At 41.8% G+C, this 12,731-nt stretch overlaps 1 protein-coding gene across 1 annotated transcript in view; it reads right to left on the bottom strand.

The window, feature by feature from the left end:
• Positions 1-12,731, bottom strand: part of mtm1 (myotubularin 1) — a 47,641-nt gene that overhangs the window by 20,173 nt on the left and 14,737 nt on the right. Inside the window, exons 4-9 of the mRNA XM_071206604.1 lie at positions 12,194-12,288; positions 9,598-9,706; positions 6,194-6,297; positions 4,736-4,819; positions 4,416-4,565; positions 2,402-2,587 (exon numbers count right to left, since the gene is read on the bottom strand). Coding sequence (XP_071062705.1) covers positions 2,402-2,587; positions 4,416-4,565; positions 4,736-4,819; positions 6,194-6,297; positions 9,598-9,706; positions 12,194-12,288 — 728 coding nt within the window. The remainder of the gene's footprint in view (positions 1-2,401; positions 2,588-4,415; positions 4,566-4,735; positions 4,820-6,193; positions 6,298-9,597; positions 9,707-12,193; positions 12,289-12,731) is intronic.

Below are 12,731 nucleotides of genomic sequence, written 5' to 3'. Positions count from 1 at the left end.
CCAGCTGCAATGGATCATTGATCCACCAGGGGGTGCAGTGGGGTTCCACACTGGACCTCATGTGAAATAAAGTCAGATACAGTACCTGGATGTACAGCGGAACTTTGTTAAGATCCATATGTCATGGATATCATACTCTGTGCTAAATAAGAGATATGTAATCATTTACAAAACATCACCATGTTGTTATTTAACAAAATAATGTTGTTTAGTCGAAAAAAACGAACGGGAGGAAAGGATCTTGATCAGCTGAAGGGTGTTATTTTCCCCATAAGGATCAAGTCGCTGGAAATTATCCCGCTTATTACATGGCCACATTCACAACAAAGTAACGACATGACTCCCAATATTAATTTAAATGCTTTTATGGATTTAGAAAATGTTTTTATTGATTTAAAAAATAGTTGTATGTATTGATTTAAATTGGCATGCATCCGCTTAGTCCGTTGTTACCGTTTTTTAAACAGTCTGAATGAAACGGCAGCTCTCAGCTGTGTATTTACACAACTAATGGCCCATCAACCACAGCTCTCTCCCCCCCCTCCCACCCTGATCGTTCTTCTCCAGCAGCTAAATAAACTGTAGGTTACTCTGAGTGACAAGCTTACAGTTAGACACAACACTGTCATTGCAAGTGACCCTCAGTTAGTTGACTTTTATGTTCAACTGCTAAATTCGTTACTGATAAAAATTACCTAATTACCTTAACACTAGAACCGCCAGAGGTTTTTGTATAGGCCTACCTAAAACCGTCAAATCCCGCTATTAGAATGCAATTTTTAACAACATAGGGTGCTACATAACACACTTTCAGGAAAAGTCACGGACTGGGAGACTTTAATATTTTATTGAAAAAAAGTTACATTGCACACACACAACACACATCACACAAATTGACCCGATAGGCGGTTCTAGTGTTAAATAAATTCACTAATGAATGAAACCAGTTCAATACGCATTATTCTTATTCTTTTCATTCTTTATTGCATATTCTTACTTTAACTCACTTTTAACCTTTTATTTTATTTTTTTAATTAATTTTTTTTAAATGGAGCAACGATCACAAAACCCAATTTCCCTCGAAAGAAATAAAGTACTGATTTATTATTATTCTCCAGGAACAATACTAAATACCCATAAAAGAGAGTATGTTTAACTGTGAAGAAAATGTTTGTGTTTCAAGCAATGCAGCTCATGATCCAAAATACTAACTAATGCCAAAATAATACGATGAATAAATCTCTGAAATTGACAAAAAAAGTTCAATATGTTCGGCGCAAATTGATTTTGTTCTAAGAGTACATCATATTTTCATTATTTTGACGTTTATATACTATTGCAAACAGATACGGACTACAGGAGATGACCATGTACGACCCCCATGATAACAGAGCAGCCTGACACACGTTAAACATGAATCAGAAATGTAATCTTTATAAATGTTGATACTGAAGATTCCACTCCCAGGCCTTAATCCTCAGGTCAGATTTCAAAAGACTGAATATGTTTTGTTTGTGACCTAGATAGTTTGATTCTTTCATTATCTCCATGACTAACAAAACGGATATTGTGGCACTCCTTGATTATAGAATATCTTGACACGAGTCAAGCTAGTTATAGTTCCTTCTACTGTTATGAAAACATCCCGATATTAACGCATGAGATAAATAGTCGGTAACAGAATTCTCAAAGATGCCGGCTAAACAACTGTTTCAGAAGAACATTTTGCAACAAGGTTTTGTCAAAAGAGTCAAAACTCAAAAGGAGAGAAAGAAAATGTGGACCATACGATGGAAATATCGCGTTTCTGTTTGTTTTATGGATGCATGTTTTATGTTTGATCATAAAAAAGTCTGTTTCCATTGCACATTAAGAACTGGCATTTTTTTCAATCAATACATTTGATGAAAAATACTTCCTACCCCAGCCACTAGTGAAATACAAAATAAATAATTTTCTTTATGTGCATAGAAAACTGGGATGAGAACACAGACTTACAACATTAAAAATATATAACGGTAAAATATATAAAAAATGTTGAACGACAATTTAATTCTGATTTTGTTTTATACTAAATACATTGGGATTTTTGACTGCTGGTCGCACAAAACGTGACATCTGTCATCTTGAAACAGTGGATGCTATTTCATTTTTTATACTATTTAATTGAAAATATATTTTAATAGATTCATTTGTAATGCAAATAATCATTTATTTATTATTTTCACTCTATTCAAAGGAAAACCGCCATGCCATAATAACAGTAAGCTTTCTCAGGAGTGACCTCTCCATCTGCTGCTTTCCATCCCCCTCAGTACCGCTATTTCTGACAGCCTGATGGGGGTAAGTGTTTTCTGTCAGACCACCCCTTTGACCCCTGAGAGTTCCCCCCCCCCCTCACCTTGTTAGCCACGGCGTTAACGCTGGGCCGCGCGTCGAAGATGGTGAGTTTGGGGGTGTCGTTGGCCTCTCTGATCACGTCCAGGTAGCGCTCGTCGTCTTTGTTTCTCTTCCCGGACATCCCGACCAGAGGCTGACTGCAGCGGACGATCACCGCCTGGTTCTCCCTGTGGATCCATGACAGGACCTGAAATACATTCAACAGAGTCAGGTGGATTGAAAAAGTAAAAAAGACTGAATAAAAGCACAACGTTTTACTGCAACGGACACGAGAGCAGGCTGATGAAACCAGAGTTTAGACTTGGGTTTACAATTATTGTAAATCTTATCGGAAACGCAATCTGGGAGGGATTGCAGGGAGCACAATATTTGTTAAAGGCTAAATGTGTGTTAAAATAGTATTATAGTAGTTTGACTAGTTTGAATGAAGTATTATGGAAAAGCAGAGATAACCCAGCCTACAAACCGTATTCTCCAGAATTAACTAAACATATTGGTTTGGAATAGATCTTCTTGGAAGAAATAAATAAATCACACCAAAATAATTGTATATATTTGTTATAAGAATAAAGAGGCGAAAAAAAAACAATCCCTCCAACATAATATGAAAATTGAAATACCAAAAGATCGCAATTAGCTATTATTTGGAGGAGTGGGTCGTATTAAACCTCTCTGAAGAACCAGCACCTTACCGTGGTAGAGAGGTTTGTGTGCCCTGATGAACCTGGGGGCTGTGTTGTCTGGAACCTTGTGTTCCTGGTAGGGTCTCCCATGGCAAATTGGTCTCAGGCAAGGGGCCAGACTAAGATTGGTTCAAAAGACCTCATGAAAGACGACACAAGAAGTGAGGATACCCGGCCCGGAGGAAACCCGGGGTCCCCTTCTGGAGCCAGGCCCAGAAGGAGGACTCGTCTGCGAGCGTCTGGTGGCCGGGCTTGCCACGGAGCCCGGCCGGGCACAGCCCGAAAAGGCAATGTGAGTTACTGTGGGAGGTGCTGCGGGAGTATGGGGTGAGGGGGTCTCTACTCAGGGCCATCCCATCTCTGTACTCCCAAAGCGAGAGCTGTGTCCGGGTCCTCGGCAGTAAGTCGGACCCATTTCCGGTGAGGGTTGGCCTCCGCCAGGGCTGCGCTTTGTCACCAATCCTGTTTGTAATATACATGGATCGGATTTCGAGGCGTAGTCGTGGGGGAGGGGGTCTGCAGTTCGGTGGACTAAGGATGGCACCACTGCTTTTTGCAGATGATGTGGTTCTAATGGCTTCATCGGTCTGCGACCTTCAGCACTCACTGGATCGGTTCGCAACCGAGTGTGAAGCGGCTGGGATGAGGATCAGCACCTCCAAATCTGAGGCCATGGTTCTCAGCAGGAAACCGATGGACTGTCCACTCCAAGTAGGGAATGAGTCCTTACCCCAAGTGAAGGAGTTCAAGTATCTCGGGGTCTTGTTCTCGAGTGAGGGAACAATGGAGCGTGAGATGGGCCGGAGAATCGGAGCAGCGGGAGCGGTACTGCAGTCGCTTTACCGCACCGTTGTGACGAAAAGGGAGCTGAGCCAAAAGGCAAAGCTCTCTGTCTACCGGGCCATTTTCGTTCCTACCCTCACCTATGGTCATGAAGGATGGGTCATGACCCAAAGAACGAGATCGCGGATACAAGCGGCCGAGATGGGTTTTCTCCGCAGGGTGGCTGGTGTCTCCCTTAGGGATAAGGTGAGAAGTTCGGTCATCAGGGAGGGACTCGGAGTTGAGCCGCTCCTCCTTCGCGTCGAAAGGAGCCAGTTAAGGTGGTTCGGGCACCTAGTTAGGATGCCACCTGGGCGCCTTCCTAGGGAGGTGTTCCAGGCACGTCCAGCTGGGAAAAAACCAAGGGGTAGACCTAGGACCAGGTGGAGGGATTATATCTATATATAACTGTTGTTATAGCTGCAGCATGTGTAGTACAGGGTCCAGTGCAGTACCATACCAACAGCTGATTGGTTGAAATAAGTTGAATGCAGATCTGTTTGGACTCACTGGTATGCGTCCTCTGGACCTGAAGGCTGCCACTCTCCTGAGGTCCTCCTCTTTACTCTTAAAGGGTACGGCCAGCACGGTGGGGTAAGTGTCGCACAGCTCGTAGTTCTTATTGATGAAGGTGATACGCCACTTGTTATTGGGTAAGCCCTGCGAAGGAAAATGATCAGTTGGTCACTTCATACGCAGAAATGCTCCTTTTCTACTCAACTTAGGGTGTATTTGATTAACAAACAAAACAGAGCTATGCCTCGTAGCAATGAGTCTTGATAAGGAGTAGGTAATACATCTGTAATAGTAGAGTCCTAAAGCTGCCTTACCTGCCGCCTGAACTCCTCTATGGGTTTGTAGATGTCCCAGCCGTTCTCCCCGTACTTCTCCTGAGTCACATATGCAAAGAGTGGCTGCACCCAGAGGAGACAAGGAGAATTTTTATGAATAGGATTTTAGGATAGTAAGGTTTTAGCAGCAGGACTAAAACCTGAGAAGAACTGATTTACAGGTCATATTGTGTCAGATTCTGGGGAGAAACTGGTGTGTTTCCCCATGTAATAACAGCATTATTTGAATGATCCCATTAGCATTCCCGCACAAGGAACAATTGATAGCAAAATCATTTTGTAAGTTTTGTTTGGAAACAATGTTTTCAGGTTGGTGTGATGGTCGAAGTTATTTCAAATATCAATTGTCAAATTACTTTCCCCTTTTATTTATTATAAACATTGTAGAACTGAGATATGTGATGTATTTGAACATCTTTTAAAGTGATTTTTTTCTGTCTAACCAACAGTCAAAAAAGATGGTTCTTACTGATATGATCCATTTGGAGTCACGGCTTACATTTGTTCTTGTTTGAGTTATTTTCTACTACTAAGCCAGAAAGATGTGCCCCAGTTCTTCATTCAGAAATTGAACAGTGAATGTCTGAATTCACTCGTGTGAGTAAAACATGAGCTATAAAAAATCCTTAATACAAAACGCTGCCTACTTGGTTGGTGTCCAGTACAGCCAGGGGGTATTTGGCAGAATAAATGTACAGATTGTAATGTGTCCACTGGCCCATAATAAAGACATTAGCTCTGCTGAGGCTAGAGGCTAGCTCTGACACACATGTAGCATGCAGGAGTATTAGCCCAGCTGATGGAGCTGTGGTGTGGGTGGGCAGCTGATGGCTTGAGGGGGCTGCATCTCTGCATTCAACACTTGCTTTGAAGCAATGCAGGAGGACTGGATGAACATCTCCTTTCTCAGCGAATATGGTTTGCTACTTTCACCCCTGTGTATCACTAGGGATATTTTTGGATATCGGATCATGTTGGCTGTGATAATTCATATGGCACAGTTTGTTTGAGTTTTGATCCCAGGGCCATTACAGCAGAAAACATACATTCAATAATGTCAGGCTTTTAATATAAATCCCTGGCTTCAAAGATAATAGTTTTTACAACTTTCCAATTGAGCAACTTCCTTATGTGCAGCCTCGTTTCCACTAGGAACATTGTTGCTGTATTGGTGGTCTTTATGTACACAAATTGGCATTTAAAAAATTAACTAAAAGGCAGGGGAGTGTTTTGTTTAAAGTGATTCCTACATACAGTACATACTGTTTATTTTGCTCTAGATTGTATAGTATTGAACACAGGCTTATCCAACCAATGTAGATCAAACCATCTGAGAAAATAGGGGTTCCTTCTGTATCTGAATTGAATTCATTTGCTAGCCAATTACCCTTTTGTGTGTCGGTCAGTAGGGGGCAGTAGCGTGAGAATCTGCCTTACCAGACTGTGTGAGAGGGGGAAGGCGTATTTGAAGATGAGCTCGAAGATATCTCTCCTGCTGTGACCTTCCTGCTTCAGGGCGAACCTCAAGTTCCTCATGTCCTGCGGAAAGAGAAGATCAACCACTTAACCACCAACACACACAGCATCTAAGACAGTACTGCAGAAGAAGAAAATAAGTGTGATTGAATTTAGAACTAGAGTATTCCACACTGTCACTCTTTAAAAATAACTCATTACCACAGCAGTCAGATATCCGGATAGTGATGCCTGGCTGAGCGGCGGCCACGGCTAGCTGCAATTTCTTAAAAAGGTACCCTGCAGAGGTTTTGACTTCCTGTTTGTTTAGAAAGCTCCACATGTCTCCTTTAATTTGTGAGGTAGTACAAGCACCAACTATCTGCTAGCAGTAGGGCTGCCTTCATATAGTAGACTGAACGTTAGTCGGCTAAAAAAAATGTTAGTCGAGTAATTTTTCATTGGTCCATAAGTCCCAGGAAAGAAAACCTCCCACCTGTGCGATGAGTGTGCTCAGTCATGTCAGCTGGGAAACCCCTCCAACTTCATACTGAGCTGTGCCTCATGAAGTTGATCTTGTCTGGTAGGAAATGTCAAAGTGTGGATAACAAAAAGTCGCCTTCCACATCCAAGCCACTGAAGCGCATCTTATCAAAAGCTGGCTTCATTGCAAAACACAGAGTTGAAATATCCGACACTGTCCTCTATTTACACTTCTTGCATGATAGATGATGTAGATGATGAAGATGATGAAGATGCACCTCCCTGTCTCTTTTTAAGCCTCCGATTTGCTTTCTCCAAAACTTGTTGCCAAAACTGTGAAGTCCTTGCATTTCCTGAGGCCAAGTTGAAGGATCAAATACTAAGAAATTATCACATGACTTGAAGTCATATCTGATTTCAGATGTGGGAAGTTACTAAGTACACTTATTCAAGTACTGTACTTAAGTACAATTTTGAGATATTTGTACTTTACTTGACTTGACTTTGATCTAATTTGTAAAATTAGCTGCACCTTTACCAGCTTTGAGAACACTTTAATGATCAATCATTAGAAAACATATCATATATATTATTCTGACATGGACAATGACAATGACTACTTTTACTTTTGGTACTTTAACTATATTTTGATGATAATACTTTCCTAATTTTACTTGAGTAACATTTTGAATGCAGGACTTTTACTGTAACAGAGTAACACTCTGGTACTTCTACTTTTACTCAGGTACAAGATCTGAGTACTTCTTCCACCTCTGTCTGATTTCAAACTCTTCCATTAAGACCCTGAGGAAGTTTGCACCGGTGTGTTTTACTCCACTTTGGTGTAAATAAAACTGCAGCAGCTTGACCACAGTGCGTGAACGTTGTGTGAGTGATGATGTAGGTTATGTTATACTGTGTTGAGAGAATAAATTAACTAAATGTTAAGTGTGTGTGCTTGTTCTGGTGTACATTTATTATATATTTCAAAGGCTATTATCCTTTATATGAGACACAACGTACAATGATGTTACTAAGAATGTTATTTCTTAGCCCTGGAACTGAAACCAGAAAAAAAAGATATGTGGTATATTAAAAATCATATTATAAAACGGACAAGTCAAATCAAGCAATCTGATTGGTTCTTAGCCGTGATATACTGAGCGTATACCACGGGTAGAATTGTAAGTTACTTTTCACAACAAGTCAGTATCACTCCGCGTCCAGCGTCAGTGCCACATCCTACAACAAACAGCAGCACACACAAGCACCAAATGATGAATGAAAATAGCATTATTTATATGTATATCAAATGCTCTCATGACCCCATACATATGTAAAAGAGAGGAAACTTTAGACATACATAGATACTCCTGCAAAAGCAAACTGCCTGCAGTTTGCTTTTCAGACTGGAACAAGAAAGCAACGGAGAAGTAACGGGGCAGTTTGCTTTTCAGACTGGAACAAGAAAGCAACGGAGAAGTAACGGGGCAGAAACCCTCCTTTTTACGCAGCGGTCCAGACATAGACATCAAACGGTAAAACATATTCAGTGTGCAGTTCCTTTGGCATTAGGGCAGGGATATCTAGATACTTTCCAAGGTCTGACATCATGAATTGTGCTACTTTTAAAGCAAGCAACGATGTTTTCAAATCTGTAATCAAAGAGATCCGCAAAAACACTATCGACCAATCAGATTGCTTGATTTGACTTGTCAGTTTTATAAATATATTTACATTTCTTCCTGTACAATACAAACTTACAAAGCATAAGATGGAAACATGTTAGATTAACTTCGACCTCCGGGGGGGGTCTTACTATGGAGGAGTGGATTGAGGAGTGCCTATCTCCAGAAAAAAAAGCACCTAAACGACAACATAGAGAGCTACGTGAAGAGCAGGTAGACCAACTGGAGAAGTACCACCATTCAAAAGCTTTCTGATGCGGGTCTTGAAACAAAGCTGAGAAAGTATGACCGTTAGTGGCCACAGGTGCGAAAGCTCTGTCCAGAGCGACTGGAAGCCCAATCTCGGGGACCGGAGAAAGTGGAGCAATATTCTCGCCTCGCCACGCCAAGCAACAGCCTAGGCCCTAGAACAACCTCAACCTATCCAAGTAACCACGTAAGCCATTCTACTGATGCTGGACAGGTTTTCAGTGGCTGCACAATAAACGGCAACATACAAATGAATGTAAATAAATAGCCAAATAATGGATCAACGCTCTGTCTAATATATTCGCTAGCTGTTAGTGTTGTTGCATAGCAACCACCTCGCACTATGTTTCGTGCAGAAGGCAACGGAGGGACTATTTTATTTTGAACATCATTATTTACTAATAAAAACTATTTAAATTAGAGTGTGTATTTTTCTTTCATATTGCCACACTTGGTAACCGTTTTATAAAAGCAATAGCTCACTTCAGGCCGTGATATATGCTCATTATATCACAGCTAAGGGGGTTGTCGACCCTCCGCGTCGGGCCGAACCACGGCCCTTAGCTGTGATATAATGAGCATATACCACGGCCTGTCGTGAGCTATTGCTTAAATATATCATAAAATGATGTCGACTAAAGAACTACTGGTCCACAAGAAATATCTTTAGTCGAGGGCAGCCTAGCTAGCAGTCAATAACATTCCTTATTCTGTCACACACACACACACACACACACACACACACACACACACACACACACACACACACACACACACACACACACACACACACACACACACACACACACACACACACACACACACACACACACACACACACACACACACACACACACACACACACACACACACACACACACACACACACACACACACACACACACACACACACACACACACACACACACACACACACACACACACACACACACACACACACACACTTGCAGGTGATGTCCAGGCCGTAGGAGTTTTCCCCTCTGCTGGAAGCCCCGCCCATCTTCTCCACCCGACCGATGGCACCCAAAGGGACGTCCAGCGTCAGTGCCACATCCTACAACAAACAGCAGCACACACAAGCACCAAATGATGAATGAAAATAGCATTATTTATATGTATATCAAATGCTCTCATGACCCCATACATATGTAAAAGAGAGGAAACTTTAGACATACATAGATACTCCTGCAACCTTAGATCGACCTCAGCTACACTCAGACTTTCTTATTAGAAATAATTCATATGGAGGTTCATCTCTAACCAATTGTATTACTATGCAGCAGGCAATCAACTGCTGATGGTTTTTATCCCCGGCAGACATTGAGGAACTTAATTGTTAAAAGAATCTGCTTCAGACTGTGCATCCAGATGAGATGTTTCTGTCTGCGAGTGGATAATCATGTGTCTCCGCACCTTCATAACCAGTTCAGTATCTCTTCCAAATCACACAAGGGCACAGCTGGATCTAAGAAAACCTGAAGCTATTATGCCTGCTTTGTCTGTGTAAAAAATGTAAACATTAAAAATATATTAATGACGAGCACTCCTCATTTTAAAATATGTCTTCCAAGTCTGTGGGTGTTTCTCAATGTCGAGTACGCTTGCTTGGTAGCACATGTCTTCCGAGTCACTTGCTTCAGAAGCGAGGCAAGAATATTTCCTGGCATTTATTTGGAAAACGAAGAGTGGAACAGGCTAGCAAGTGTGCGTCATATGAGAGGCCCCGCCTTACATTTTCCGCCACAGATTTGGGGAAATTGGTCCGTGGGCAAAGCATTGTGGGGATTTTAAGACCGCGGAGTTTACACATGTGCAGCCTCGACATTTCTCGCTACGAAGTACGCCGGCCTCGGTATAATTCCAAGTATGCTGGACATTGGAACAGTCCTTCGGCGGCACTCGATGACGTAGTATGCTTGACATAGTGGCTCTGGAGCAGCTTTACTCGACATTGAGAAACACCCCGTGTGTCTGTTCTGTGTCCAACAATTATACTTTTTACTTTGTACCTCTGCACATTAATTGGTATATTTTGCACATTTCTGCACAATACTACCACTTTCAAAGCAAAAAAGCTCCTCAAATCCTTATTCTTCTTCACCTTTTTGTATATTTGTATTATCACCCGGTGTGCATCTAGACCGGGTGACGACACTACCTATTGACGCAGCTACCACTGTGAGTTATATTCTTGTTTAATTAGACTTCTCCGTTTCATTTATTCTACTCTGTATAATTGTTCTGTAGTTATTGTAGCTAAAACGGCGCTTTTGAGAGATTTTAAATCTCAGATCTGCTCAAGTGAACCTGTTACACAGGTCTCAGTGGGTCACTCAACCCTGCATTACAATATAGGCAAGGACACTCTGCTGTCGCCCATCAGCTGTAGAGAGTTAACTAATTAGAGGGGCGTGGCCCCACAGCTGTGAGAACTCAGCAATCAGGCGTCCATTTTAGGTTGCTCTTCGGCTTCAGACAGCCGAAGACTGAGCATTGGAGTTCTGCGGGAGTCACGAGGGTGGCAAAGAGGAGGCAAATCCTCCTCTGATTGAGCTAATTACCGCTGGTGTTTTATTTTATTTTATTTAGTTTTCTAGCCCCTCATACTATAATCATGTGTATTTTCTCCATTCCTGTTCATGTGTCTTCTCGCAATTATCACTGGCCCCGTGTATCTCCTAATCGCTATAACCGGCCTGCTCTCGTCTATCCCAGATCCAACATCTAGTTTCAGGCGGCCTGTGGAACTGCCAGTCAGCTGTTCCTAAGGCTGACTTCATCTCTGGCTACGCTTCCCTGCAGACCCTGGATTTCCTTGCTCTCACTGAGACCCCAGCAGCTCTCTCCACAGCATATTCCTTCTCCCATACACCCAGACCCGTGTTGACTGACTGCAGTGGGGTTTGAACCTGTGACCTCCTGATCCCAACACCAAGGCTCTATCCACTGCGCCACACGCCCCCTGTAACAACAGACCAGAGCAATAGAGTGGTGCAGGAATGAGTCCTATAACCCGAAAGAGTTTGAATGTTTCCCCCAACGTTTTTTGAGCGGTACTGTAGATGCTTAAATTAGATCTGTTGCTAACACAAGCTGAAGAGATGTTATGTTTCATTCTACGACATAAAATACATCAGTAAATACCCCAGTGATGAATTTCCAAAGCTTTTATACGTAATAAAAATGGGGATTGCAAACAAGTGACTAAATTGGACTACTAAAAGTAATAAAGCTGAAAACGAGTCCACTGTTAACTTAGCGTTGGCAGCCATGTGACCGTGATGTCGTTATTTGATTGCGTAGAGTTAGCTTTTGACTTCTGGCCATTGCACTTACGCAAAAAAAAAATCATAAAATGGTGTAAATATGTAGAGATTACCATGCTGAACAAAACTTGTAAGTATCATAAATGTGCATTTGCCACAGAGATTATTTTCTGCAATATTCGAAAATTCTATGGAAAAAAGAGACATGTTGAAGACCTTCATCTGCCAAACACACAGACACTCACACACACAATCTTGAGTTTAAAAGGACTTACAGGATCTAAGCTCTTGAAGTAGAGTCTGTAGTTGGTGATCAACACCTTTCCCTTCACCGCTCCACTGAACGGACAGATGTAGATGGTTTCTTTATCTGGAAACAGATGGAGACAAATATTGTTTATACATTCCACCTTCTCTCATGTTTTATCTTAAAGATCCCTCACTAGCACTGTGCTTTGGAAATCATTATACAGTTGGTAGGCAGTGTGAGGGAAGAAACCATCTGAGGAGGAGAGGAAGCGAAAACAGAGAAGAGAAGCGTGCAGCTAAGGTAGGCTATAAATACATCCACTCTGCGTGACCACTGAGGGTATAATTATAGACCATCCCACTCGGCAACAGGCAACTAAATCATAATAATTAGAATGTAATTAGTCTGAGCTATGAACTTGGTGACATTCACTTCAACACAATCTAATTAATTAATTTACTTTCATGAAGATAGATGATAATCAAACTACTGTATGCTGATTTGGCTAAGCGGCTGATGTACACAAGGTGTTAGCAATAATGGCTAAAACTATAACATCACCT

The sequence above is a fragment of the Pseudochaenichthys georgianus genome, chromosome 18, assembly GCF_902827115.2.
Source record: "Pseudochaenichthys georgianus chromosome 18, fPseGeo1.2, whole genome shotgun sequence".
NCBI classification, from domain to species: Eukaryota; Metazoa; Chordata; class Actinopteri; order Perciformes; family Channichthyidae; genus Pseudochaenichthys; species Pseudochaenichthys georgianus.
This window is presented reverse-complemented; position numbering and strand designations above follow the sequence as displayed.